At 43.0% G+C, this 27,589-nt stretch overlaps 1 protein-coding gene and 1 long non-coding RNA gene across 7 annotated transcripts in view; one reads left to right on the top strand and one right to left on the bottom strand.

The window, feature by feature from the left end:
* Nucleotides 1-2,734, bottom strand: part of cdk5rap2.L (CDK5 regulatory subunit associated protein 2 L homeolog) — a 192,688-nt gene extending 189,954 nt beyond the window's left edge. For all 6 annotated transcript variants that reach the window (XR_005963252.1, XR_005963254.1, XR_005963253.1 and 3 more), the window contains exon 1: nt 2,577-2,734. Coding sequence is in view for 3 of the 6 variants with exons in the window: in XM_018229695.2 (XP_018085184.1) it covers nt 2,577-2,697 (121 nt within the window). In the remaining 3 variants the exon portion in view is untranslated. The remainder of the gene's footprint in view (nt 1-2,576) is intronic.
* LOC108698306 overlaps nt 2,710-27,589 on the top strand; it is a 46,612-nt gene continuing 21,732 nt past the window's right edge. Inside the window, exon 1 of the long non-coding RNA XR_005963255.1 lies at nt 2,710-2,832. This is a non-coding gene — a long non-coding RNA (uncharacterized LOC108698306). The remainder of the gene's footprint in view (nt 2,833-27,589) is intronic.

Here is a 27,589-nt window from a genome sequence, read left to right as displayed (position 1 = left end):
CAACTCCCCACCCCCCAGACCAAAGGCATACAAGGGGTCAGAATAAACCAGTGGTCCTGCAAAGATGACCTAGAACCTTTTTACCCAGAACGGGGCCAAGGTTCAGGGAAAGAAGGAGCCTTATGGCCACACATCCCCACCCTAGATACACCGTTCGACCTGGAGGTCTGCTGCAATGCAACCCAAAAAGTGCAAGTGCCAGCCAGGGGTATAAAATAATTAAAATAAAAACATAAAAATGTGTGGGTGTGTGCAGCCCCAGCCTATTAACTGGATTTTAAAAAAATTAACTGCCAATGCACAGATGGCTGGGGCATAAGAGCAATAAAGTGCAAAACGAAAGTGACAGTGCACATGGTGTTATCTTCCCCAGGGACCTTTTGGCACCCCAGGTTTGCAAGGCCTGTGGGGGGGCTTTCTTGGGATCAAAATGATAAGCCTTTGTCTAGAGGACCAGGTGCCTCTCTGCCTCACCAGCGAATGGGTTTCTGGTGTCCATCCCTTAGCTACGATGTCCACTGATTAGTACAAATACTACATTTGATCTTAGCCAAAAAGCCCAGAAATGCACATGAAGCTCTGAAAAAGCCCCCCTGCAGGCAAGGGACTTCCTGGCGTAAGCTTTAATTTACACACATTATTGTTAATAAAAGGATTTAATGGAGAAGGAAATTCCCTGGGCGCAAAATCCCTCCTCCCCCCTGGCCTACCTGTCCAGCCAGGCAAATGCCCCTAACTTGTTACTCACCCCTCTGCGCAGGTCCAGTCCACGGAGTTCACAGGCGCCATCTTCTCCCAAGCAGTCTTCTTCCTGCTTTGACCGGCGTTTTTGTCGCATGCGCAGTAGGAGCATTTTACCGGTACGGATCTACTGCGCATGCGCCAAAAGTCACAAAGTTTTCGTGACTTTTGGCACATGCGCAGTAGATCCGTACCAGTAAAAAGCTCCTACTGCACATGCGCCAAAAACGCCGGTCAAAGCAGGAAGAAGACCGCTTGGCAGAAGATGGTGCCTGTGAACTCCGTGGACTGGACATGCGCAGAGGGGTGAGTAACAAGTTAGGGGCATTTGCCCGGCAGGACAGGTAGGCCAGGGGGGAGGAGGGAGGGGGGGCAACACAGGGGAGGGGGGAGGGTTTTTGCGCCCAGGGGGTTTCCTTCTCCTTTAAGGATTTAAAGATCTTGGATTTTTTACCCAATCCTTCCTGCATTAAAAGAAAACATAAAAAGTGTACCAAACCTAATACTAATTTGCACATAATGGCTTTATCTCCTGAAATGAGAGACATATATTGGCATATTATAATTTGTGGTTTTCAAGTAATTTTGGCGTTTTATTCAACAGCTCTCTGGTTGAAAATTCAGCAAGTTGGTTGTTAGGGTGCAAATTACCCAAGCAACCATACAGAGACTGGAATATGAACAGGAGAGGGCTTGAATGGAAAGATGAGTAATACTGTAAAAAGTAGCAATAGCAATACATTTGTAGCCTTAAAGACCATTTGTTTTTAGCTGACCCCCATTTGAAAGCTAGAATGAGTCAGAATTAAAAGACAAATATTTAAAAAATTATAAAAAAAAAAAAAAAGGAAAATTAAGGCCAACTGATAAGTTTCTTAAAAATAGGCATTCTATAACATACTAATAAAAAAGTTAAGACTGTGATTAAGGGAGATAATCCTGAAATGCGTTAGATGTTTTCAGCACTGTTACAATAAAGCCTTTTATCCAGAAGTGAAGTCCAATATACTGAGTTAGCTATGACGATATAGCGGAGACACTGAGGATTGTGCACCTGGCTAAAGGCAATGTGAGGAGTTGGAGCGGTCTCCTACAGTTTATGATTTACTGAACCACCACTTTAACTACTTCCTGCTTCAAATCGAAATAACTATGGCACAGCCTGTGAAGGATATCACAAGGATCTGCCAGCTTCATAGAGTTTACAATTTCTGCTTTCTTTTTGATTTGTTTACTGGAAACACAAAGGGGTATATTTATCAAAAAGTGAAGTTAGAGATCGTCACAGTCCTCTAGAGTCTGCCTCTCTCCATTAATTTATATGGGATTTTGAAAGGTGGATTTATCAAAGAATGAATTTTCACCCACCACCACTTTTTGATTTATACCCCATAATGCATCAAGATCAAAATGCTGCAGCAGGGAAAGGGTTCATCAATGCTTGTAATAAGCCTAGAATAGAAAATGTGACCTCAAGCAGATCATTACAGCAAAACACTTCACCATAACTTTTTAACACTGCATTTCAAATTGCAAAATTCATCTAAATTGCAGGTAGAAAATAAGTGACCTATTTACTATACCAAATATGTAAATTAAAGGCCGTTTGAAACTAATTTTACATATACATATATGACACGGTCACACAGGTCTTCTGATACGAATTCCTATTATTGTCTTTACTTCAAAATTCATGTGGGTACACTCTTATTACACAAACAAAGTTCGCCCCTGGAGAGTTTATACTGTATATTAAGAAACAGCCCTGCACGTAACGCAAAGGAGAATAGGCACAAAGTAGTAGAAAATAATTCGGAATTGCTATAGGATCTCACCTATCGCGATGAACCCTAAACTTTTTATCCTGCTCGCACTCGGCACCCATATAGGCCATCGGTAGCGGCTAGTTCCTATCCGCGGAAAGGACCTGACGTCACGGTCATGTGATCCTACCATGTGACCGCTTCACTGCGGATTACCTATCAGTGAGCGGCAAATTCAAACATAGGAAAGAGATAATGGGTTCTAGTGGCGGGCTGCGGACTCTTGATAGGACCTGCAACTTATTCCCCGGGGCTGCCAACTTGTATTGTAGGTTTGCTACACGTTTCAACCTCTACCTTAGGTTTTGGGGTAGTTTGTGTCGCTGGATGTTTGTAGGGGGTGAAGGGATTACTGTGCCTCTGAATTTCTGTGGGGCAAGGGGGGGGGGATCACTGTACCTCTGAATTTCTGTGAGGTGGGGGGGATCACTGTGCCTCTGAATTTCTGTTGGGTATGGGAGGGAATCACTGTGCCTCTGAATTTCTGTTGGGTAAGTGGGGGAATCACTGTGCCCCTTAATTTCTGTTGGGTATGGAGGGAATCACTGTGCCTCTGAATTTCTGAGGGCTATGGAGGGGATCACTGTGCCTATGAATTTCTGTGAGGGGGGGGGGCAGGCCCGGACTATCTGTGGGTTTTGGCAAATGCCAGAGGGGCTCCTTTAAAGTGCCATTGAAAGTCACCATTTAGTGGGCTGGCGGGGGCTGTTTGGACCTCTGTGTGAGCTGATTGGGCCTCTGTGTATCTGAAATACCAGGGCCTATTTTAGTTCTTAGTCCGGACCTGGGGGGGGATCACTGCCTATGAATTTCTGTAGGGTAATGGACCCTTGGGGTCAATATTTAGGGTGTTTTACCATGTACCTATAAATTTCTGTGGGGTGAGGGGGATCACTCTGCCTCTGAATTTATGTGGGGTACGGGAGGGCAATCACTGTTCCTATGAATTTCTGTGGGGTATGGGGAGATCACTGGGGTATGGGGGGGTCACTGTGCCTATGAATTTCTGTGGGGGGTCACTGTGCCTATGAATTTCTGTGGGGTGAGGGGGGAGTCGCTGTGCGTCTGAATTTCTGTGGAGTTGGGGGGTTACTGTGCCTCTGAATTTCTGGGGGGGGGATTTCTGTGCCTCTGAATTTCTGTGAAGTTGGGGGGGTTACTGTGCCTCTGAATTTCTGGGGGGATTTCTGTGCCTCTGAATTTCTGCTGGGTGAGGGGCAGGGCCGGCCTATTGGACCAATTGGGCCCCGCACCACAGGGCAGCACAGATAATATTTCCCACAGCACATGATGCTGCCTAGCCTGCCCCCAACTTTGAGAGTCCAGCCCATCCCCAAATGCATAGGTCCAGCCCACCCCCAACTCTGATAAGCCAGCCTATCCCCCAACTCCATAGGTCTAGCCTGCCCCCAACTCTCAGGCCCAGCTTTCCTCCAACCTTGATAGGCCCTGCCTGCCCCCAATCCAACCGAGCCTGCTCCCAAGCTGAATCGGCCCAGCCTGCCCCAAACTAATTGGCCCAGTCCACTCTCCTATTTCCTCCCTCTCTCTCTTACCCTGTGTGCCCTATTATGTGCCCCTATTTCATCCCTCTCACTCTCTTACCTTGTCTGCCCCTTTCTATTTTGTGCCTGTATGCCCTTATTTTCCTAAATACTTGGTGTGTCAGGAGCAAGCAACACTTTGTCTAGGGGCCCCGCCAACAAGGTCCCAATTGGGCCCCACATTTGATAGGATCAGCCCTGGTGAGGGGGGGTCACTATGCCTCTGAATTTCTGTGGATTTGGGGGGGGGTACTGTGCCTCTGATTTTCTGTGGTGGGAGTTCACTGTGCCTCTTAATCTATGTGGAGCTGGGGGGTCACTGTGCCTCTGAATTTCTGTGTAGTTGAGAGGGGTCATTGTGCCTCTGAATTTCTTTGGGATGAGGGGGGTCACTGTGGCTCTGAATTTCTCTGCAGAGATTTAACAGCCTCCTGTGCAACGAGGCTGGGGGGTTGTCATGTCTGTCCTGCGACAGGATTGTCACAGAGCCAACCTAAAAGAAGCAGAGGCAGATTGCACATCTGCTGCTCTGCCTGTCTTCCTTGTGCTTCTGGCCTGGCCATCTGACTTCCTGCTGCACCAGGATTCTGCAGCAATGGACTCCAGCAACCCTCCAGCAATGGGATCGGCCCTCCTGCTCTAGGAACGGTAAGTGTCCTTTATTTACACACTTAAATACATTTATACACTCACTTTTTTAGCATTAAATTTTGCTCACTTATATACACACTCACACAACAAACATGTATACACAAAAAAACTTGCAAAGGGTTTTTTATTTTTTTTCATTTTACCATTTTGTGGTTTTGTTTTGCCAGTTGGCCAGCGTGAAAATTTATAAGCACGTTTTTCATTTGGGATCTGTACATAACACATACTTTGGTAAATCTATGCATATTGGACATCAATCATTTCAGTAGACCTCTGACGTCCATATTTAGGGTGATTTTTCTTTGAATGTAACACATTGTGCGAGATAAAAGTGGCAAACTGCAAAATTTTTAGGCGATTTTCGGAAATGTCGTACAAACCTTTGCAGTTTGGTGTAGAAAGAAGTCTTTATCTTTGTTGGATTCTTCAGAATGTGTACTTTCCAAGAATATATGGTATTTGTGCTGTTAGGAGGGTCTTGTGGCACATAATAGTCAGGGGACTTTGTTCACAGAAGGTGAATCAGCAGTGGAGAAAAGTTCATATGCATTATTTTTATCTGGGGTCCACACACTCCAGCTGCTTTTTTATATCTAAACATATTGGGCATCAAACTGTTCAGTAGACCCTTGGCGTCAATATTTAGGGTGTTTTGCAATTGTATCTAAAAAAAAATTGGGTGAGATGCGGATCGATTTTCAGAAATTTCATAAAAACCACTGCCTTTAGCATAACTTTGCAGTATGGTAGTTTGGGAGTACAAAGACATAATTAACCATTTTGGATTCATCAGAAAGTGTACTTTTCAAAGATATATGGTATTTAGGGGTCACCATAATTTTTTGTACCTTTTTATCCAACATAAAACAGTGTTTCTAAATTTGTGTAAATGTGAGCCATCAAATAAGTATGCACAAGGTAGATTCTGCGGTCTTTACATGCCATGTAGTTCGATAAACCTATGTACATTGGACAATAAACTGTTCAGCGGACCCCAGGCTTCCATATTTGGGTGATTTATCTTGATACCAAGTAGTATGTGGAAAATCGGATGCTGCAGGGATATTAGGAAATTATAAGGAAATTTAGGAAAGGTGTGCGGCTTGGTGCTTTTGAGTAGAAAGACTTGCATAACCAATTTGGATTTGGGTGAATGTGTACTTTCTGATAATATATGGTTTTCTGGGGCGAACTTACTTTTTTTTACCTTTGCCCCCCCCCCCCAAACTATGTAAATGTGTTGATTTTGCAGTACCTGAAATGACAGAACTGTGCCCCTATATGCCACATGCTTAGGTAAACCAGTACATATCAAACTGTTCAGTGGACACCTGGCAATTATATTTAGGGTACATTGGTACCAAATGATGTGTGGGAGATATGATGCTGTAGATTGGAAGCTTTTAGGAAAGAATTGTTTGGAGTAAATGGAAACATTTTCCCATTTTTAATTTGCCAGAATCTGCTCTTTCTAATAATGGGTAGTTTTCTAGGGTAAACCTACTGTTTGTGAAATGTTTGGCCTTGAAATTGGGAAGTATGCCGTTTTGTGGAGTGGTGCTTTGGAAATTTGGTTGTGAACTGCTTGTAGATTTTGATCTATACAAGTGAGAAATCCATAAAACTATATATTTCTCCATTGTCTGCCTGGGGGACACAGGAAACAGTGGGTATAGCAAGTATCACTAAGAGGCAGGACACAACCAAAAGAATAAGTAGCTCCTCCTCAACTGGCGCTACCCCTCCAGGGGGTGGAGCCCTAATCTGTTTTAGTTGTGTCCTCAGGAGGTAAGGACTTTTTATTTTTTCTCTGTAAAGATGATGATCAGGAAACCTACACTGTGTAGGTTGTTTGCTGGATCCTCTGCCACTGCAGGACTGTCCCTGGGTTCATTATTCCTCAGACCAACCAGCCTGTCTTTCTGTCACTCTCTCACCATCTGCAGGAGACTAGTGTTTGCTGGCCAGGAGACAACAGGGAGACTGCTCCCCCTCACTGAGGTGGTGAGTATATATCACAATCTCACCAGCACGTCTGCAGCAGGCTTCCCCTCTCTCCCTCTCTCTCATCTACGAGCTGGCATAAATGCGGTAAGGCCAGCCCACAGGCTACAGTTGCCTGGGGTGACACATTCTGCAAAGAAGAGAGAGGGAAGATAGCCGCAACCACCGTCTGTGCACTCGCAAGTAACACTGGAGGGTAGCGGTTACAGTTGGTGAGTCGGCACAGCACCTCTCGAGTCTACGGTTCAGTTACTTTTGTGCCAAAACCTTTGCACCAGACCACAGCACCATTCTAGAAGAGCACAAAGCCTTGCGCGACTTCTGGTAGTGTGTCACCCAAAGCCATTTTACTGTTAGGGGAGCAGACTGGAGAAATTACTGCTTCTTTGTGTCTCACTAGGCTGGTAGTAAGGCACAACTATTAGTTTACAGTCACTCCTCCTAGCGGGTTACCACATAGGAAAGTGAGAGCACACTATATCCCCATACCATGTCTTTGGGAACCAGCCCCCTATTTCCCAGGGGGGCTGGACCTCCTTGGTGAAGTTCCTGGGGTGTGCCAAGAGCCGGAAAAGGCTACCATCAAGTCACAAAGACCCACTTTGCTCAAAATGCAAACAGAACACTAGGTATCTGCACATCCAAACGCAGGGCACCATCTCCCTCAGAGCATAAAAGTGATGACAACTCCGGAAGCCATTCTCCACCCCCCCCAAGATGGGGTGGATGAGGAGTGCCACTCAGAAGGGGAAGTATCTCATAGTTCATATGGCCAAGAGGAGGAGTCTCCAAAATTCTCCTCTCAGAGGCAGTAAACTCACTGATTATTTCAATGTTAGACACTCTCAATCTGGAGGAACCTGGGAGCTGTTCTGATAATTCCAAATCCCTTTTCAAGCACAATAGCAGGTCTTCTCCTGTTTTTCCTAGTCACACGCTGCTTGATCAGATAATTCAACATGAACGGGACAAGCCTGAAGGACGTAGTTTGTTTCAGGCTAACTGAAAATTTCTCAAAGGGGTTGTTCACCTTTGAGATAACTTTTAGTATGATGTAGAGAGTGGTATTCTGAGACAATTTGCAATTGGTTTACATTTTTTATTTTAGTTATTTAGCTTTTTATTCAGCAGCTCTTCAATTTGCATTTTAAGCAGTCTGGTAGCTAGGGTCCTAATTACCCTATCAACCATGCATTGATTTGAATAAGTGACTGGAATACGAGTGGCCCACATAGCAAGATGAGTAATAAAAATTAACAATACATTTGTAGTCTTACAGAGCATTTGCTTTTTAGAAGGGGTCAGTGACGCCCTTACATACATACCTGTAAAGAGTCAGAAGAAAAAGGCAAATAATTCAAAAACTATAAAAAAAAACAAATAATGGAAACCAATTCAAAAGTTTCTTTGAATTGGCCATTCTATAACATACTAAAAATTACCTTAAAGTTGAATAACCCCTTTAAGCTGTACCCATTTTCTACAGACCTTACTAAAAAATGGGCTTTACCAGTTTCCAGTCCAAGATGCTTTATTCTTTAAAGACCACGTGGATAAAAAGATGGAGGGACTTCTTCGCTCTCTATTTTCAGCTTTGGGTATCTCACTGCATCCAGTGTTAGTCATTGCCTGGGTGAGCAGGGCTATCCAATCATGGTCAGATTCACTTCTACAAGCGATTCTTTCGATAGCCCCACGTCATGAGCAAATGATTGCATTTGTGAAGCCTCTCTTGACACAACTCAAGTGATCAGCAGAACGTCCGCACTTTAAGTAGCAGCTCGCAGGTCTCTATGGATGAAACTGTGGCCAGCGGACATGTCTAAAATATCCCTAACTTCTCTACCATTTAAGGGCTAACTACTATTTGGCCCTGACCTGGGTAATATTATCAGCCAAGCCACAGGGGGCAAGATCACCCTATTGCCACAGCTGAAGGCAAGATCTTCCTTTCGCACGGGAAGGTCTTGTCATCCCTCACAGAACAAGGGTTCCAGGCCTTCCCCACCGCGTCGTAATCAGAAAGGGGACGTTTCCGAGGTAAGCCAAAATCCTCCTGGCAGAGTCGCAAAACATCCAGGCAGATAAGTCCATTCCGGCATGACTGGTTGCCCCCTCAGTCCGGCAGGCCAGTCATAGGGGGAAGGCTACTCCACTTTGTGGACAATTGGCTCGTGATTACGCAAGACTCTTGGATTCACAAGGTTGTCACATGGGGTTATCATCTAGAATTTACATCTCTACCACCTCAAAGTTTTTTATGTCAAGGCACCCGCGGATAACATCCCTCCTTCAGGCGGAAGTAATTGCCCCTGTGCCTCCAGCGGAGAAATTCAAGGGCTATTATTCCAACCTGTTTGTTGGATTGTTTCGTCCGGTACTGGATTTAAAGGAACTCAACAAGTTCATTCAACTATGAGAATTCAAGATGGAATCCCTCAGATCCATCATTGTGGCAATGATTCCGGGCCTTTTCTTGGCCTCTCACGACATCAAAGATGCTTACCTACATGTGCCAATTTTCCCTCGGCATCAGAGATTCTTACGATTTACAGCCCTACCCTTTGGACTAACATCAGGTCAAGAGGGTCTTTACAAAGATCATGGTGGTTACAGCAGAAATCAGAAGCACGGGATTGTCCATCACTCCATATCTGGACGACCGACTGATCAAAGCACCCTCCTTGCAGGAGGCACATCAGTCACTAAAGGTCTTTATGTTCAAACTGAAGGAACTTGGTTCCTGAACTTGGAAAAGTCTTCCCTAACTCCCAGTCAGTCCAAGATTTCTCATGCTGCAGTTCAAAATGTTGACACAGAAGATTTCTCTGCTTCAGGAGAAGATTCTGCACCTTCAATCACTTGTCAACTCTATACTAGCAGAGTCGACCCACACCATCGGGTTCTATATGAGGGTCCTAAGGGTCATGGTATCATCGTTAGAAGCAGTTCCCCTTGCTCAGGATCACCTCAGGGAGCTTCAATGGAACATACTGGAAGCCTGGAAACTGAGATTTATTTTTCCAGAGAATCCAATTTTCGTGCAAGACCCAATCATCCCTACTCAGGTGGCTACAGACATCTTATCTCTCCACCGGCCGGGTTTGTTAGGTTGGGGAGCAAGTACTGGAATGTCGCACAGGGTCAGTGGTCTCAGGAAGAAAGACTTTTGCCAATAAACTTGCTTGGGGCTACTCCATTGGCAGCAGGACCTACAGTGGTGTGAAAAACTATTTGCCCCCTTCCTGATTTCTTATTCTTTTGCATGTTTGTCACACTTAAATGTTTCTGCTCATCAAAAACCGTTAACTATTAGTCAAAGATAACATAATTGAACACAAAATGCAGTTTTTAAATGAAGGTTTACGTTATTAAGGGAGAAAAAAAACTCCAAATCTACATGGGCCTGTGTGAAAAAGTGATTGCCCCCCTTGTTAAAAAATAACTTAACTGCGGTTTATCACACCTGAGTTCAATTTCAAAGGTTATAAAGCCATTTCTAAAGCTTTGGGACTCCAGCGAACCACAGTGAGAGCCATTATCCACAAATGGCAAAAACATGGAACAGCGGTGAACCTTCCCAGGAGTGGCCGGCCGACCAAAATTACCCCAAGAGCGCAGAGACAACTCATCCGAGAGGCCACAAAAGACCCCAGGACAACATCTAAAGAACTGCAGGCCTCACTTGCCTCAATTAAGGTCAGTGTTCACGACTCCACCATAAGAAAGAGACTGGGCAAAAACGGCCTGCATGGCAGATTTCCAAGGCGCAAACCACTTTTAAGCAAAAAGAACATTAAGGCTCGTCTCAATTTTGCTAAAAAACATCTCAATGATTGCCAAGACTTTTGGGAAAATACCTTGTAGACCGACGAGACAAAAGTTGAACTTTTTGGAAGGTGCGCGTCCCGTTACATCTGGCGTAAAAGTAACACAGCATTTCAGAAAAAGAACATCATACCAACAGTAAAATATGGTGGTGGTAGTGTGATGGTCTGGGGTTGTTTTGCTGCTTCAGGACCTGGAAGACTTGCTGTGATAGATGGAACCATGAATTCTACTGTCTACCAAAAAATCCTGAAGGAGAATGTCCGGCCATCTGTTCGTCAACTCAAGCTGAAGCGATCTTGGGTGCTGCAGCAGGACAATGACCCAAAACACACCAGCAAATCCACCTCTGAATGGCTGAAGAAAAACAAAATGAAGACTTTGGAGTGGCCTAGTCAAAGTCCTGACCTGAATCCTATTGAGATGTTGTGGCATGACCTTAAAAAGGCGGTTCATGCTAGAAAACCCTCAAATAAAGCTGAATTACAACAATTCTGCAAAGATGAGTGGGCCAAAATTCCTCCAGAGCGCTGTAAAAGACTTGTTGCAAGTTATCGCAAACGCTTGATTGCAGTTATTGCTGCTAAGGGTGGCCCAACCAGTTATTAGGTTCAGGGGGCAATTACTTTTTCACACAGGTTTGGATTTCTTTTCTCCATAAATAATAAAAACCCTCATTTAAAAACTGCATTTTGTGTTTACTTGTGTTATCTTTGACTAATAGTTAAATGTCTTTGATGATCAGAAACATTTTGTGTGACAAACATGCAAAAGAATAAGAAATCAGGAAGGGGGCAAATAGTTTTTCACACCACTGTATCTAATCAAGTCCAGTCAGACAATTGCACAGCGGTGGCATACATAAACCACCAAGAAGCAGAGCAGCACTGAACTAGGTAAAGCTCATATTTTAATGGGTCGGAAGCTCACCACGCTCACTTTCCAAGCCTCCAAAATTGAAAGCTGGATCCAGGTGAGTGGTCACTAAAAGAGCAAGAGATAACATTAAGATGGGAGTACCAGAGGTGGACCTCATGGCAACGCGACACAACAGGAAGGTGCCGAAGTTCTTTGCGTGTTGCCGGGACCCTCTGGCGGAAGCAGCAGACACTCTGACAGCATCCTGGAATTTCCCCCACTGCCATTACTTCCCAGGACGATAAAAAAGTTACAAAGGGAACAAACCACTCTTATTCAAACATGGATTTCAGACTTTCTAAATCTCTCAATAGCAGAACCCTGGCCCCTGCCCGCCCATCCAGACCTTCTTCGTCAAGGGCCAATTTGTCAGTTTCAGCTTGACGGCCTGGCTCTTGAGACCCGAATATTGAAGCGGAAGGGTTTTTTGGAGGCAGTGGTGCACACCATGCAAACAGCACAAAAAACAGTAATAGCCAAGACATACTACAGAGTTTGGGCAACATACCACCAGTGGTGTCTAAGACACAAAACTGATTTTAAGACATTCTCCGTGCCATTCCTCCAGGAAGGTCTTTCACCGGGCCTCTCCTATGGGTCTATCAAATTGCAAATTTCAGCCCTCTCAGTTCTTTTTCAGAAAAGACTGGCACTTGTGCTGGATGTCAAAACATTAGTACAGGGGGTGGTTCCCATAGCTTCCCCATTCAGGACTCCTGTAGCCACATGGGACCTGGCCTTTGTCTTAAGGGCACTGCAACATTCTTCATTCGAACTGATGGCTTCACTTTAACAAAGCAGGTTTCAGAACTCTGTGCTCATGCAGATCTCACATTCCACCATGATAGAGCAGTCCTTCACACAGTACCTTCATTTCTTTCAAATTTCTTTTATTGAGATTTAATTTATGAACAGGGGTTTGCTAACATGCATTATCATCATATAAAGCATATTTCACAGAATACAAAACATCTACATCATGCAATACATTCGTATGCTTTTCCCGGTAGCTGTTTGTCCCCTACGGACTATGTGTCAGAGTGTGTAGATGTGTGCGGGGTTATGCAAAGGGTGGGGGGGTGCATTTGTTTGTTGCATGAGACTTCCTTTTGGTAGGTTCGGTTTGTCATGCCATCAGCTGTTTATATTCCTGACCTTTGAATATGGCCCAGGTGAACCATTGTGCGGTGTAGTTTCTGACCTGTTTGTCGGTGTGTGTTGATCTTTCTTCAAATTGCTGGATCTCTTCTGTCTTTAGTAGCCACTCACAGAGTGTTGGTATCTGCTGTTTTTTCCAATAACTGGGAATCAGTAGTTTTGCGGCATTTAGCAGATGTGGGCGGGCAGAGTTAGTAAATTGGAGCTTGTCTTCCGCGGACATGTGAAACAGTAAGGTGTGTGTGCAGGGTCGTTTAGGTTTCTCTCCCCAGCTATATTTTGGCACAATTGGAGGACCGAGTCCCAGTAAGGCTTGATCGAAGGGCATGTCCAGAAAATGTGAAGCAAAGAGCCTTCATCGTTTTTGTATCTCCAGCAAATGCTCGTTGTGTTAGGGTATATTTTATGGAGTTTATGGCGTATAATACCATTTGGTCAGGATTTTGTAATTAAGCTCTTGAATCCTACTGCACCTGGAGCTGTATGATAGGGTACGAATCATGTCTGTTGCTTCTTCCTCTGTCAGACTTATGTTCAGGTCTTGGGACCAAGCTTTAATAAACGGTAGCTCTATTGTGTTATGTGAGCCTGTTACAGCCTTATAAATTGCAGATAGGGTATGTCTCGGTGGAGTTGCGCAGTTGCATAGTTGTTCAAATTTTGTAAGTCTTCGGCCAAAGGCCCGATCTCCTCCTAGTTTACAATAAAAATGTTTAAGCTGACTGTATTGGAGATGCATATGTGGGGTAAAAGAGCGTCGTTGTTCCAGTTTCTCTCTGGTGACCATGGTGCCTTTATCCATGAGGTGAATTATTTGTAATTGGTCATCTATGAGCCACTGTTTATATTCTTCTCTGTTTAATGCTGGCGGGAAGTCTGGGTAATAGGCATCAGGGGAGATGGAGCCTTCGTTATGTCCAATGTTTGTTGGATGCTATCCCATGTTTCAAGCGTGTGATGTAACAGCGGATGTTTTTTGGTTAAGAGCCGTCTGTGATTCCTATTGATCCATGGGATATGGAGCAGGTGGGTTGAGGTCTCTTGTTGAAGGCCTAGGTCTAGTTAGTATTTGTTTGCGTAATCGGGGTGATTTGTCTAACCAAACGAATCTGGTAATTGCTGTCTGGAATTTGTTCAGCCGGTTGTTCGAGTATTTGACCGGGAGGGCTTGAAATAGATATAGCAATCTAGGAAGTATGTTCATCTTCACTACATTCATGCGGCCGAACCATGAAAGTGTGGTGGATCTCCACCTTTTCAGGTCCGTCTCTACTTTTTTTTGTATAGGTTGGTACAATTCAACTCTCCTCATGTGGTGTAATCCTTCGACATATTAAGGCCGAAGTATGTGATGGTAGTTGAAGCCCACTTGTATGGGAAATTCTGGGACATCCCTTGAATCGTTCATCGTGGTATTGAAATGTTGAGGGCCTGTGATTTCTTTTGGTTGATTTTGAAGCTGCTGACTTTTTTCCAAATTGGGTCAGGGTGTTGGTTAGATTCAGTGTTGTGATAACTGGGTTAGTGACAAAGAATAATAAATTATCAGCATATGCCACCGTTTTGTGGTGTCTGCCTCCGGCTTGAACCCCTCCAATATCTGGATTGTTCCGTATAGCGATTAGAAGTGGTTCAAGTGTCAATATGAAGAGAGAGGACAGCCTTGCCTGGTGCCATTTCTTATGTCTATGGGATTCGATAGAAGGTTATTGATTTTCACTTTGGCAGTGGGATTATGATATAGAGCTTGAATCCATTTTATCAATCTAGGTCCAAAACCATATTTCTGTAGGCATTCGAACATAAACTTCGAGTTCACCCGATCAAAGGCTTTTTCTGCATCCGTCGATAGAAGAAGCATTTGTTGGGACCGGTTTTGTGCATAGTGTAGGATATCGATTAGCCTATTTGTGTTATCTATTTGGTACAAAGCTGACTTTTTCCGGGTCAACCAGATGTTCGAGAATTGGTTGGATTCGTTTCATTATTATTTTGGCTAGTAGTTTCGCATCGTTGTTGATCAGCGAGATTGGTCGGTAACTGCCGGGGTCTGTCGGATCTTTATTGGGTTTCAGCAAAAGGGTTATCTGTGAGAACTTAGCTTCCGCCTGTATATCGTTGAAAGCCTTGCATAAGTGGGGGGGAAAGCAAGTGCTAAAATTCCTTGTAATAAGACATCGGGAACCCATCTGGTCCTGGGCTTTTACCGATTGATTTTGTGGAGATGGCTCCCAATATTTCTTCTACCGTGATGTCTGTTTTTCGTTGAGTTCTCTTCTTGCTTCTGATAATTCCTGTGCCGTTTGTTGGGCTAGCGATTGTTTGTGTTGTGCTTCTAGAAGTATAATTTTAGCTAATAAAGCTTCGACCTGCTGGTTATGTGCTTTCTTTCGTCTGGTTCCTATCTCGATGAGGGTCCCCCTTATTACACATTTGTGTGCTTCCCAGCACGTCAGTGGAGATATGTCTGGTGTCCCATTTTCTTTGAAATAGTTATGGATATTTCCGCCAATCTCGTCCACTAAGTCAGGGTGTTTTAGGAAAGATTCGTTCATTCGCCATGTAGGGTGTGGCTTAGAAGTGCCCAGGAGGTTAAGTTGTATTGAGATAGCTGCATGGTCCGAGAATGTTCTTAGGTGGATATGGGAGTCGCAATCCTCTGTAAGTGCATGTTAAGATATGAATATATAGTATATTCGGGTATAGATATTATGCCGTGCGGAATAGTAGGTATAGTCTTTTTCTGTGAAATGTTGAGTGCGCCAGGCATCTACTAGCAGTAGATCATGAAGTTGTTTCCTGATTCTATAGGAGGTCGTTGGAGGTACGCTAGATTTTCCGGACGAGCAGTCAAGCTGTGGTTCTAGGGGGGTGTTGAGGTCTCCTCCCAGTATGAGCACTCCTTTTGTGAAGTGATGGAGAAGTTGCGTAATATGCTTGAGCTCTTTGTCTTGGTCTTTGTCTTGGTATACATTGGCTAGAGTGTACTGGCGTCTTCCTATGAGCCCAGTGATGAAAACGTATCTGCCTTTAGGGTCTACTTTAGTACCTGATACGGAAAAGTTCAAGTTCTTAGAAAGGAGGATTGCTACTCCTTTGGTTTTGGTGTCTTGTGGAGCACTTGTGTAGATTTCTGGGAAGTATTTGGGAAGATGTCCCTTTTTGAAATGGGTTTCTTGTATAAAAGCTATGTTAGCTTTATGTTTCCTTAGTTCAGCAGATAGAAGTATTCTTTTTTGCGGGGAGTTCAGGCCATTGGTGTTGATGGAAATTATATTAAGCCTCTATCGATAGCTGTTCCAGTGGGTGGGGGGGATCAGGTTGGGGGGTTGGTAAGGTGTGTGATGAACCTGTAGATAGTTATCTAACAGTTATGTGTGGGGCAATATTACTCTGCTACCTGATGGAGGGTCTCTCTTCAAGGTAGTGCAAGATATGAGTGTGAGTTTTTGCGGGGGTAGATGTCGTGTAGCAGATGGTATATGTGCCGGTTCTGCACTCAGGACTCGGCAGCTCGAAGAGGGTGAAGGGCCATTTATATTTCTGGTTAGTATGGTGTAGGTGGGTGTATTGCTGCCTGTAGGGCTACCCTTGTAGACTAATGTGTAAGTATACCGTAGTGTAGCGTCAATGAGCGATAGCAGTAAGAAACATAAAACCATTAAACAGGATATAGTAATGGAAAACTTTAAACCTGAAGAAATGCTTGGCAGAGAGCATAGTATTGTTGCTCAATCTACCCTGTGAGAGAACATGATGCTGGGATAGACATGACACTGCTGTAGGCCAATTTCCCTTCTGTTATGCAGAAGGAGAAAAAAAAAAACTAAGATAAAGATTTAAGGTGATTTAAAGGCTTCAGGTGTGTCAAGGATTGGCATGTAACGATGCAATTCAGTGTTTACGCATTATTGAGGAACACCATTTCCCCACATTGATTACACCATAGATAGGGTCATCAGCGCTACAAGGTAGAGATGACTGTAATGGATAATGGAATAAGGCTTTAAGTATAGCAGGGTTCAGGTGTGGAATCCAAGATCTGTTCAACGGTGCTCAAAAATAGATCGGGGAGAGGGAGGGACATAAAAAAAAAAGGGGGGGGAGGCATGACCATAAAGTAGACAGACATTTGTATATACTTTTTAGTTATCAAGGAAAAACCATATACCGTATATACTCGCGTATAAGCCGAGTTTTTCAGCACCCAAAATGTGCTGAAAAACTCTACCTCGGCTTATACGCGGGTCAGCTTAAAAAGGTTGACGCTTACTCACTGATTGAAGTGTGCAGTGACTCCTCCGTGCTGCCCATACTTCTCCCCGCTCGTGGCTTCCTTAGCCCTCAGCCCCTCCCCTCTCTCGTCACTCAGTACTGTGTGCGCATTACCGTATTGCGCGTAGGAGCGCGCAAGAGTTTAGAAGAGGAGCGCTCGAGACGTGGATGAGGTGCGCGCTCACTCTGTGATACGAGCATGCACCTGTACAGGGAGCGGAGGCCCGCGTCTTCTCCCTTTGTGACGTGCCCTGGGACGCTGCAGCCTCCTTACCCTTACCCTCCGTGTAAGTTTGTGAGCTACCATTGTCATTTGAGAGGGAGGACTGATTGACAAGAGCTGAGAGGGGAGGGGCTGGAGCAGAATTAAGCGAGGAGGGGGGAGAAGTATGTGCAGCAGCATGGAGGAGTCAGTGCATGCTTCAGATCAGTGAGTAAGCAGCAACGTTAAAGCTTTCGAAAATAATTTCGCACCCCTAGGCTTATACACGAGTCAATAAATTTTTCCAGTTTTCTTAGGTAAATTAGGTACCTCGGCTTATACTCGGGTCGGCTTATACACGAGTATATACGGTAACAGTGTATTCCAGCATACAGAAAGTAGTGAGAGACAAAACTCCTATTCGGTTCCTATAACATGCTTAAGATTAACTTTGGTGTAACATATAGGTGGTTACTGGAACAGAGTCGTAAATTAAGTTCAATTATTGCGTCTGAGGTATAATTGTCGGTACACAAATATAGGGAGGGGGGGCATGTGCGCTAGAAGAAGGGAAAACAAAAGGGAACGAGGATCGGAAGGGGGTTTCCTGAAGTTAGATTGACATTCTTACATTCATTTTAGGTATCAAGGAAAAACATATAACAATGCGATCCAGCATTCACGTGTTAGTGAGAAACAGGGCTGACATATAGTTACTATATCAAAATTTGTATTAACAGTAGTAAAACGTAGAGATGGTTACTGGAGCAGAGTCTTTAAGTAAAAGAAAGTTTGACAGTGGTGTATGTGGCATATTCTTCGGTACACAAAAATAGATATGGAGAGGAGGGCCCGCGCACAAAAAAAAAAAAAAAACCCTTGCCTCATGCGTCTATTAAAAGTGTGTCTACATGCCCAATCCATAGACAATGCGACTTGTGCAAACTTAGTATATGTTACAACTTAACTTAAGTGAGGTGAGATGTAGGCTAGACTAGTAAACCATGCAAGACCTCCTGGTTTAATCCTACTCACGTCTGGGGTCCTCATCTGTTGATGCTTGTACGGGTGTGGGTTGTGCGCCATAGACATATTTTGCCCATTCTGTGAGGTCTACCGGAGGTATACCTGTGCCGTGAAAAAATGTAGTTTTTCCCATTGTGGTGTGCTATAAGGGAAAAAGGGAATCCCCATTTATAAGGGGTGTTGCGTTCCCTCAGCTTGCTGGTAACTTCGCACAGTAGTCGTCTTTGAGCGATGGTAGTTTGTGCCAGGTCCTGGAACAATTCTATGTTGTCTTGGATAGAGAACTGGCTAAAAGATAGACTACAAAGAGTGGTGGTAAATGGAACATTTTCTAATTGGACCAGTGTTGTTAGTGGAGTACCGCACGGCTCTGTACTAGGTCCCTTGAGGTTCAATGTTGATAAATGCAAGGTTATGCACTTTGGCAAAAATAATATAAATGCAAGTTATACACTAAATGGCAATGTGTTGGGAGTTTCCTTAAATGAAAAGGATCTAGGGGTCTTTGTAGATAACAAGTTGTCTAATTCTGGGCAGTGTCATTCTGTGACTACTAAAGCAAATAAAGTTCTGTCTTGCATAAAAAAGGGCATTAACTCAAGGGATGAAAACATAATTATGCCTCTTTATAGGTCCCTGGTAAGGCCTCATCTGGAGTATGCAGTTCAGTTTTGGACTCCAGTCCTTAAGAGGGATATAAATGAGCTGGAGAGAGTGCAGAGACGTGCAACTAAATTGGTTAAAGGGACGGAAGACTTAAATTATGAGGGTAGACTGTCAAGGTTGGGGTTGTTTTCTCTGGAAAAAAGGCGCTTGCGAGGGGACATGATTACACTTTACAAGTACATTAGAGGACATTATAGACAAATGGCAGGGGACCTTTTTACCCATAAAGTGGATCACCGTACCAGAGGCCACCCCTTTAGACTAGAAGAAAAGAACTTTCATTTGAAGCAACGTAGAGGGTTCTTCACAGTCAGGACAGTGAGGTTGTGGAATGCACTGCCGGGTGATGTTGTGATGGCTGATTCAGTTAATGCCTTTAAGAATGGCTTGGATGATTTTTTGGACAGACATAATATCAAAGGCTATTGTGATACTAAACTCTATAGTTAGTATAGGTATGGGTATATAGAATTTTAATTAAAAGTAGGGAGGGGTGTGTGTATGGATGCTGGGTTTTCATTTGGAGGGGTTGAACTTGATGGACTTTGTCTTTTTTCAACCCAATTTAACTATGTAACTATGTCTTCTCCCATCTGCAGGCCTTTGGTCTCCCTTGCTTTGGATAGGATACGTTCCTTTGTTGTAAAGCTGTGGAGGCAGCATAGGATATCTCTGGGCTTATCTTTTCTACCACCGTATACTCTGTGGAATCGGTCAACTGCTATGTCGTGGTCTGGGTCTTGGCCTAGAATGCCGTTGAAAAGTTTGAGGAGCCTTTGTTTGGCTTCTGTAATTTGCAGGTCGTCCGGGACCCCTCGGATGCGTATATTGTGGCGTCTGTTTCTATTCTCTGCATCCTCTAGCCCTCTCCGTAAGAGGAATAGTTGTCTTGTGTGCAGATTGATGGTGGAATCATGTCGGGCCTGCTTCCGCTCCATTTCCGTTTGGCGCGTCTCCATGTTCACGAGTCACGTGGAGATTGCAGAGAGCTCTGTTTTAATGATTGCCGTCTCACTCCTTTGTGCGTCTTTGATGTCCGCCAATAGTTGCAGGAGGTCGGCTTTGGAAGTAATGTGGCCATGAAGTCTGACAATTTATTAGCTGCTGTAGGCTGTCTGGTCGGCGATGCTGTGCGTGATGAGGCCTCGCTGCCTTCCTCCATGTTGGGCTCTTGGATAGCGTATCTCCTTGTTTTCCAAAGAAATCAGCGATTTCTTTTGCTTTTTTTTTGCGACAGTGTTTTCTGGCTGAGTGGGGTGCTTGTCCCTTTCGATGTTCTGCCCATCTTCACCTATTAAACGATCTAAAAGCTGATTTACCGAGTCCCGGTGCAGAGAGCCTAGTTTCATGCGTCTGCTCTCTCTGCCATTCGGCCACGCCCCCAGTACCTTCATTTCTACCAAAGGTAGTTTCAACTTTCCATCTAAACCAGGAAACTATTCCAACGTTTTGCCCACCTGCAGCTAATCCCAAGGAAGTAGCACCGCACTCTCCAGAGTCTAGACCCTGTCAGGGCTCTCGAGTTCTACCCACATAGGGTTCACGATATCCGAAAGTTGGACTCCCTATTTATTTTTCCTTCTTAGCCAAACGTGGCACAGCAGCTACAAAGGCTTCCATTTCGAGATAGATAAAACAGACCATTCAGAAAGCCTACTCTGCACAAGGTCATATGCCACTTGACAGGATCAAAGCTCACTCCACCAGGGGAATGAGTACATTGTGGAGGTTCAGAAACTAAGCCTCGGGGGAACAACTGTGCAAAACATGTTCTGTTTTTTTTTTCATTTTATTGGACACTTAGAAGCCTATATCTTTTTACAGAAGTGGAATTACACCAAAATTCTAGCATATTTTGAAAAAGTTTTTTAACTATATTAATAGTAAATATATTTAGTATATATTTTTTTCTTTTTCAAATAAAAGACATTAACAATTTCACATGTTTAACCAATGAAATGACATTGCTATATCAATTAGTTGTACATTACATGTCTTATGAGATATTCAACATAGGTATTGACTTGTATTGGTTACCGATCTTGTTACCGAATGAAAATCAGTTCGAACATGAATATTCATAAGTGAAATAGCAGTTACAGGAGAGCACTCATAGAAGCAGATACTGCTAAAACATTTTATTATTGACTACAAATCACACAACATGTTTCGGGCATGGAGTGTGCTTATGAACTACCACACTCTGAATTTACTTTATTGAATAAGGGACTGGGGTTTGTACCCACTTATGAGATAAGTGTGGTGGATTGGGAAATTGATTTACATAAACTTGTGCGGAAATTAAAGTTAAAAATGTGTTTTTCAGAACTTAAAGGCCAAGAAATGGCAAGTGCTTTTTAAAAAACCCAGCACCACAAAACCAGACATATAAAACGAATCTGTACAAGCATTTGAACGTGTGGTATTGTCTGAGATTAGACAATTGTGGGAGAACAATATTGATAAACATGGCCACAGACTGAATCATAAGGAACAAACTGCTTTGCGTTTACTATATAAGGATCAATATAATTCTGAAATATCAAGACAATTAAATACCCCTGGCCACTATACGAGAATACGTTTTGATGTGAAAAAACAAGTTGATCTCTTGATAGAAGATTCTTGGTTAAACTCTGTTAACCCAAGAATCCCAGTACTTTATATTTTATCTAAAGTGCATAAGACCTTAATTAACCCCCCAGGGAGACCTATAGTCTCGGGGATGGGGTACTAGAACCTCTATCAAAATATGTTGATTACTTCCTGCAAAAGGAAGTAATCCAAATTGATGTCTGCCTTAGAGATACAACCGATCTGCTTTGCAAATTGAAGAACTTAAATGGATTACCTACGGGAACTAGCCTATGCGGGATAGACATACAGAGCTTGTATACTTCTATCCCCCATAGTGAGGGTATGGCCTGTATTGAGGACGTATTGCTAGAAACTAATTTGCTTAACAACGAGGTTTTTTTCATTCTTGATTGCCTGAATTTAGTATTGATTAAAAACGACTTTGCATTTGAAAATGATTAGTATTGGCAATCACAAGGCATTTCAATGGATGTGACAGTCACACCTTCACTAGCGAATCTATTTGTGCATCAACTTGAGAAAAAATTCTTTCTGGAGAACAAAATGTATTCCAAATCTATAGTAGCATACTTTAGATTTGTGGATGATATTCTTTTAATGTGGAAAGATACCATGGAGCAATTGATAAGCATGATGGAGGAAGTGAATTTACGCCACAAATACATCAAATTCAAATATGAATGCTCACAGAGTGAGCTTAATTTTTTAGACGCTAGGATAAGTCTTGCAGATGGTAAAATGCATACAGATTTATATAGAAAAACTGTAGATAAAAACAATTTGCTCCATGCCACCAGCTTTCACAATAGCAAGGTCAAACGTGCAATACCAAAAAGGCACTTCATGAGAGCTAAAAGAATATCATCCAGACCAGAAAGTTATATTAAGGCAAAAGATGCTCTGACTGACCAATTCCTGGATAAAGGTTATAGGAGGGAACATATAATTAAAGCAGCTAAGGAAGTTGATATACTCCCACGTGATAGCCTGTTGGTTAAGAAAACTAAAAATGCACAGGATGAAAGGATAACTTTTGTATCTACATTCCATCAATTAAGAGGTAAGGTGGAGAATGTAATAAAGAAATATTGGCCCTTGATACAGGTTGATCCTAAATTTGGTTATTTATTTAAAGAACCCCCTTTTTTTTTTTGTTACAAATGTGGGCGCACACTTAAGGACATGCTCTGCCCATCAGATACTAGACCCAAACAAAAATAAATTTAGAGGGCACCCCAAGTATGGCACATGCCCTTGCCTGGGTTGTAACTGTTGTTCCTCTATAATGAAAGGGGCCAAAATCAATCACCCGACAAAGGGATTTGAAATTAACCTCAAATGTCATGCAACCTGCAATTCATCCTATGTTGGTTACCTTTTAAAATGCCCATGTGGCATGGGCTATGTAGGTCAGACTAAAAGAGAGGTTATAAAAATGAATTCAAGAGCATAGAGGGTACATTAGAAATTTCCAAATAAATACGCCAACAGATACACAAGTTTCTAGATATTTTAATGATTTCAAACATAATCCGATGCAGTTACGGTGGTGTGTACTTGAGGAAGTTGCAAAAGACATGAGAGGAGGTGATAGACATAATAAATTGTTACAGGCAGAAGGAAATGGATTAAAAGACTTAGCACACTTGTCCCAAAAGGAATGAATGACTTCTGGAGCTTAAAATCTTTTCTATAATAAGTCTTATCAACGTATAAAAGATTTTTTTATTTTTCATTGTTATTTTATATCTGCAGGAATTGATTGTAGAACTCACCAGCGACATAGCTGAATAAAGGTAAAAGCATTAATGAAAAGTAGTAATGCTGGTGTTATTAATCTAGGTATAACATAATTAATCTAAATTAGTAGCCGTAAAATATATCTCTTTCTCGGGTTGTTAACGACAGCCTTTTGCTTTTATGGAAATTTATTCTATCTGGATTGCAACAGGGTTACAAAATATTGTTACATACATATATTTTATCATGTTGATCATTATCTTTTTACACATGTATCATTTTTTTTGGATAAGGTGGGGAAAGAGATTGGATACATTTTGTAGCACTATTTATTAACTATTTATTTTTTCTAGCATATGGATTGTCTTGGCATTTTCTATGGACTTTTAAAAGACTTTGTTCTGAGCTGAACAAAATGAGATGGACACACCTGAAGAATCTGATTATCCATTTGGTGGGAGGAGGGGTGTGTTTAAAAGTTTTCACGATTTACACTGGGATTACACTTGAGAAAGGGCCATGCCTGAAACATGTCGTGTGATTTGTAGTCAATAGTAAAATGTTTTAGCAGTATCTGCTTCTATAAGTGCTCTCCTCTAACTACTATTTCACGGATCAATATGGGATTGCGGTAACCCTTCATTGAGGATTGAAGCACTAACAAATTTATCCTAGCACCGGCAGAGCAAAAAAACAATCTCCCTGTTGTTCATGAATATTCATAACTAAGAAATAGTATTTATGTTGTAAGCTTTAAAGTATTACAGAATTGTACACATTCCAAAACAAACTGTAAAGAAAAGTAATAAAAGGAAACATCCATAAAAAAAGTGAAAGAAATAGAAAGTGGATTTCCTCCCTTTGCAGCCCCCTCTAAATCTCAGTCCCCAGCTAGGAGCTTTCTATACCTTATCCTTAGGTTAAAGTGTCAAGTGGGAAGGGAAGTATCTTCCAAATCTATAATCTATCCAGGGTTGCCACACCTTCAGAAACATGGGAAATTTATCCAGCACGATACTAGTCAATTTCCCATAGTCACCCATGGCCAGCATTCACCGAATGGGTTAACATCCCCGTAGGCCAGCGGACAGGACCTCCCTCAATAATAATAGGCTGCACCTCCCATAATCCATTAGTTTTACAGGAGCAAGAACAAACTAATAAAGGAAGGTAAGCCTGTAAGCTAAGGGGTTAGCATGGCAAGGATAATTACGGGGTTAGCATGGCAAGGATAATTACCTTATAGATCTCTCCTCCAGCTTGCGGGTCAGGGGATTTCTGGAAGAAAGAACACTACAGTGTTCAGAGGTGGCTAGTATTCCTCCCGATGATGGGTCAGGAGAGCCGATTTTGCCCAGGTACAGCATCAGCAGGGAAGCGTGTGTGGAAGCGTCGGAAGCTTCCGGTGGCCATCTTGCTAAAGGAAAGGTGTGTACATGGTCATAAGGAAGCTTGCGGCGGCCATCTTGGTAGGGTAAAGACGCAGTAACTGTGCCGAAAAGAAGCGACGTCGGCGGAAGTGGCCGTTCGGCCATCTTTGATGATTGAAAAGATGCGGTTTGAACGGATTGGCGCCAATAGGAAAGTAAGCAGCGTTTTTTCCCAGCGCAATGGATTTAATGCGCTTTCCAGTATCTGGGGCAAAGAAGTTATGAGGTATGCAGGTGTCATCCTCAGTTACTTAAGCAATAGCACACTTCCTGCAGCGGCCATTGCCAAGCAGTATACTGAGCACTAAGGAGTTAGTTGCAGGTATGTGATGTGCTTTGTGTTCAGCCAAAATAATCTCTTTTGAGTTAAATGCTGAAAATGTTATACTCTCTTTACCTAGTTTCAACAATGGATCCTGGTATGACTGGGAAAACCTCTCAACCCAGAGGGAAAAGGTGAGGTAGTATTGAGAGTAATGGCTTATGTGGATCAGGAGGTTTGATTTTAATAAATGTTATTATTTGTTCAGCCTTCCTGCCTCAGATGCAAAGAAAGACAAGTCACCAGAGAAGTCTTCAGCATCAACAGAAATACGGCAAGAACCTGGTACATCTGTATCACAGGAAAATCAGCTGTTTGCAGAATCCTTGGCTTCGCTTATAAAGCAAGCAGTTATTCAAGGATTTCAGGAAGTTTCAAGTTCTAGGAAAAGACCTAGACATACGAGACAAGCAGAATCCTTATCTGATGTATCAGAAGGAGATTTATCTGAAGATCCTGAGGGCTTTTCACAGATAGGATCCAAAGAGGGTGAAATTGATTCGGAAGAAGAATCGACCTTTGACATAGCAATTATCAATCCACTAATTAAAGCAGTCAGACAGACCCTGACTTTTCCGACAGAAACAGCAAAACTCTCTGCAGCAGATAAGCTATTTCCCTCTTCACGGAAGAAGGTAACAAGTTTTCCAGTCCATTCCTCTATAAAAGATAGAGTTATTAATACTGAGTGGAAAAAGACTGAAAAAAGAGCTCAAACAGCTGGGAAATTTAATAAAAAATATCCCGTTGATGAATAAGAGGCAAAGTTTTGGGAGTCTCCACCTAAGGTGGATGCGGCCATAGTTCGATTGGCTAAGACGACCCTGCCAGTGGATGATGGGGCAGTAGTCAGAGAGCCTATGGAGAAGAAAATAGAATTCAATCTGAGGAAAGCATTTGGAGCAGCAGGGGCAGCCTGTAAGCCTGCAGTGGCTCTGACTTCAGTATCTAGAGCATTGAAAGTATGGCTGTCTGAGCTGGGGGATGCAATCTTATCCAATGTGAAAAGGCCGAAGCTGTTAGAGATGCTTTCAGATTGTAAGATGGCTACAGAATTTATGTCGGAGGCTTCATTGGATCTAGTACATTTATCAGCAAGATCGATGGCCCTGTCGGTGGCAGCCAGGAGAGCATTATGGTTGAAAGCTTGGGCAGCTGATACTGCTTCCAAGTCTAATCTATGCCAGTTGCCATTTGAAGGTGAAATGTTGTTTGGCGAAAAGCTAGATGCAATTATTAAGAAGCTATCCGGAAGCAAAAGTGTGTTTCTTCATCAAGAAAACCTAACCAAGAAAGCCCGCTATGAACCCAGTTATGGGAAAGCGAGGGATAAAACGTTTAGAACATCCAGACAATACAAGCCTGGGAAGGAATACTCCAGACAATCTTCGTGGAGATCAGGCCGTCAAAGTTCTAGAGGGTCGGCAAGGAGACCTGGAGGTTTTTCCTCTGCCCCTTCGACTTCCAATCAACAACGAAGGTGGCAGGGCTCAGAACATGGTAGGGGGCAGGTTAGCCAAATTCTCCCATGTCTGGGCCAGAACCATTCAAGACGGTTGGGTACAGAAGGTGATAGAGTCGGGATTCGTTCTGGAATTCAAATCAGTACCCAGGAAAGATTTTTTCATTATGTCAACCTTCAAAGATGGAGGGACAAGCAAAGTGGTTGTACAAGAGTACTTAGACCAAATGTTCGAGTCAAGGGCGATAGAATCAGTTCCTTTAGAGGAATAATTCAAAGGCCTTTACTCAAGACTTTTCCTAGTGAAGAAAGCATCAGGAACCTTGAGACCTGTTCTGGATATGCGAAGAGTAAACAATTTTCTGCAAGCAAGAAAATTCAAAATGGAGTCTCTGGCTTCCATCATGCAGGCAATCTCAAAAGAAGATTGGTTGACAAGCATAGACTTAAAAGATGCTTACTTCCACATTCCAGTCTCAAGAGAACACAAAGTATATGAGATTTGCAGTAGGGGACATTCATGTACAGTTCAGGTGCCTACAATTTGGGCTCTCCCAGTCTCCAAGAGTGTTTACAAAGGTGCTAGTAACACTCATAGCAGAACTAAGGAAGGAAGGTCTAGCAGTATATCATTACCTAGACGATATCTTGGTAGTGTCAAACTCAAGTTCCGAAGCCGGAAGACATACTTCAAGGGTACAAGAGTTCCTACTAGCCCATGGATGGGTAATAAACAAACAAAAGAGCAATTTAATTCCCCAACGAACCCTTCAGTATCTGGGAGCTTTCTTTCAGACAGGTCAAAATCTAGTCAGTCTTCCGGTGGAAAAGCAGAAAAAACGTATCAATCTGCTAGGAAGTTTCAAAAAGACCGTTTCAGTGCATCAATGCCTAAGAGTATTAGGCACCATGTCGGCAACCTGTCAAGTAGTCAGATGGGCAAGGTGGCATACAAGGCCCTTGCAAAATTTTCTGCTAAGGAAAGTGAGACATCCTCATCTACTCCTGCAAAGAAATATAGAAATACCTTGAAAGGTAAAAAGAAGTTTAATCTGGTGGTGCAATCCCAAAAACCTTGCAAGAGGCGTACCCTTGGAGGAGCCAGAGTGGGTGACATTAACCACCGACGCATCAAGTGTGGGGTGGGGAGCACACATAGAAGAGCGATATGTGCAAGGCACCTGGAAAGGAGAAAATATTT

Source organism: Xenopus laevis, chromosome 8L (assembly GCF_017654675.1).
Source record: "Xenopus laevis strain J_2021 chromosome 8L, Xenopus_laevis_v10.1, whole genome shotgun sequence".
Lineage (NCBI taxonomy): Eukaryota > Metazoa > Chordata > Amphibia > Anura > Pipidae > Xenopus > Xenopus laevis.
Note: the sequence above shows the minus strand (reverse complement) of the source record. Positions and strands in the feature narration are given on the sequence as shown.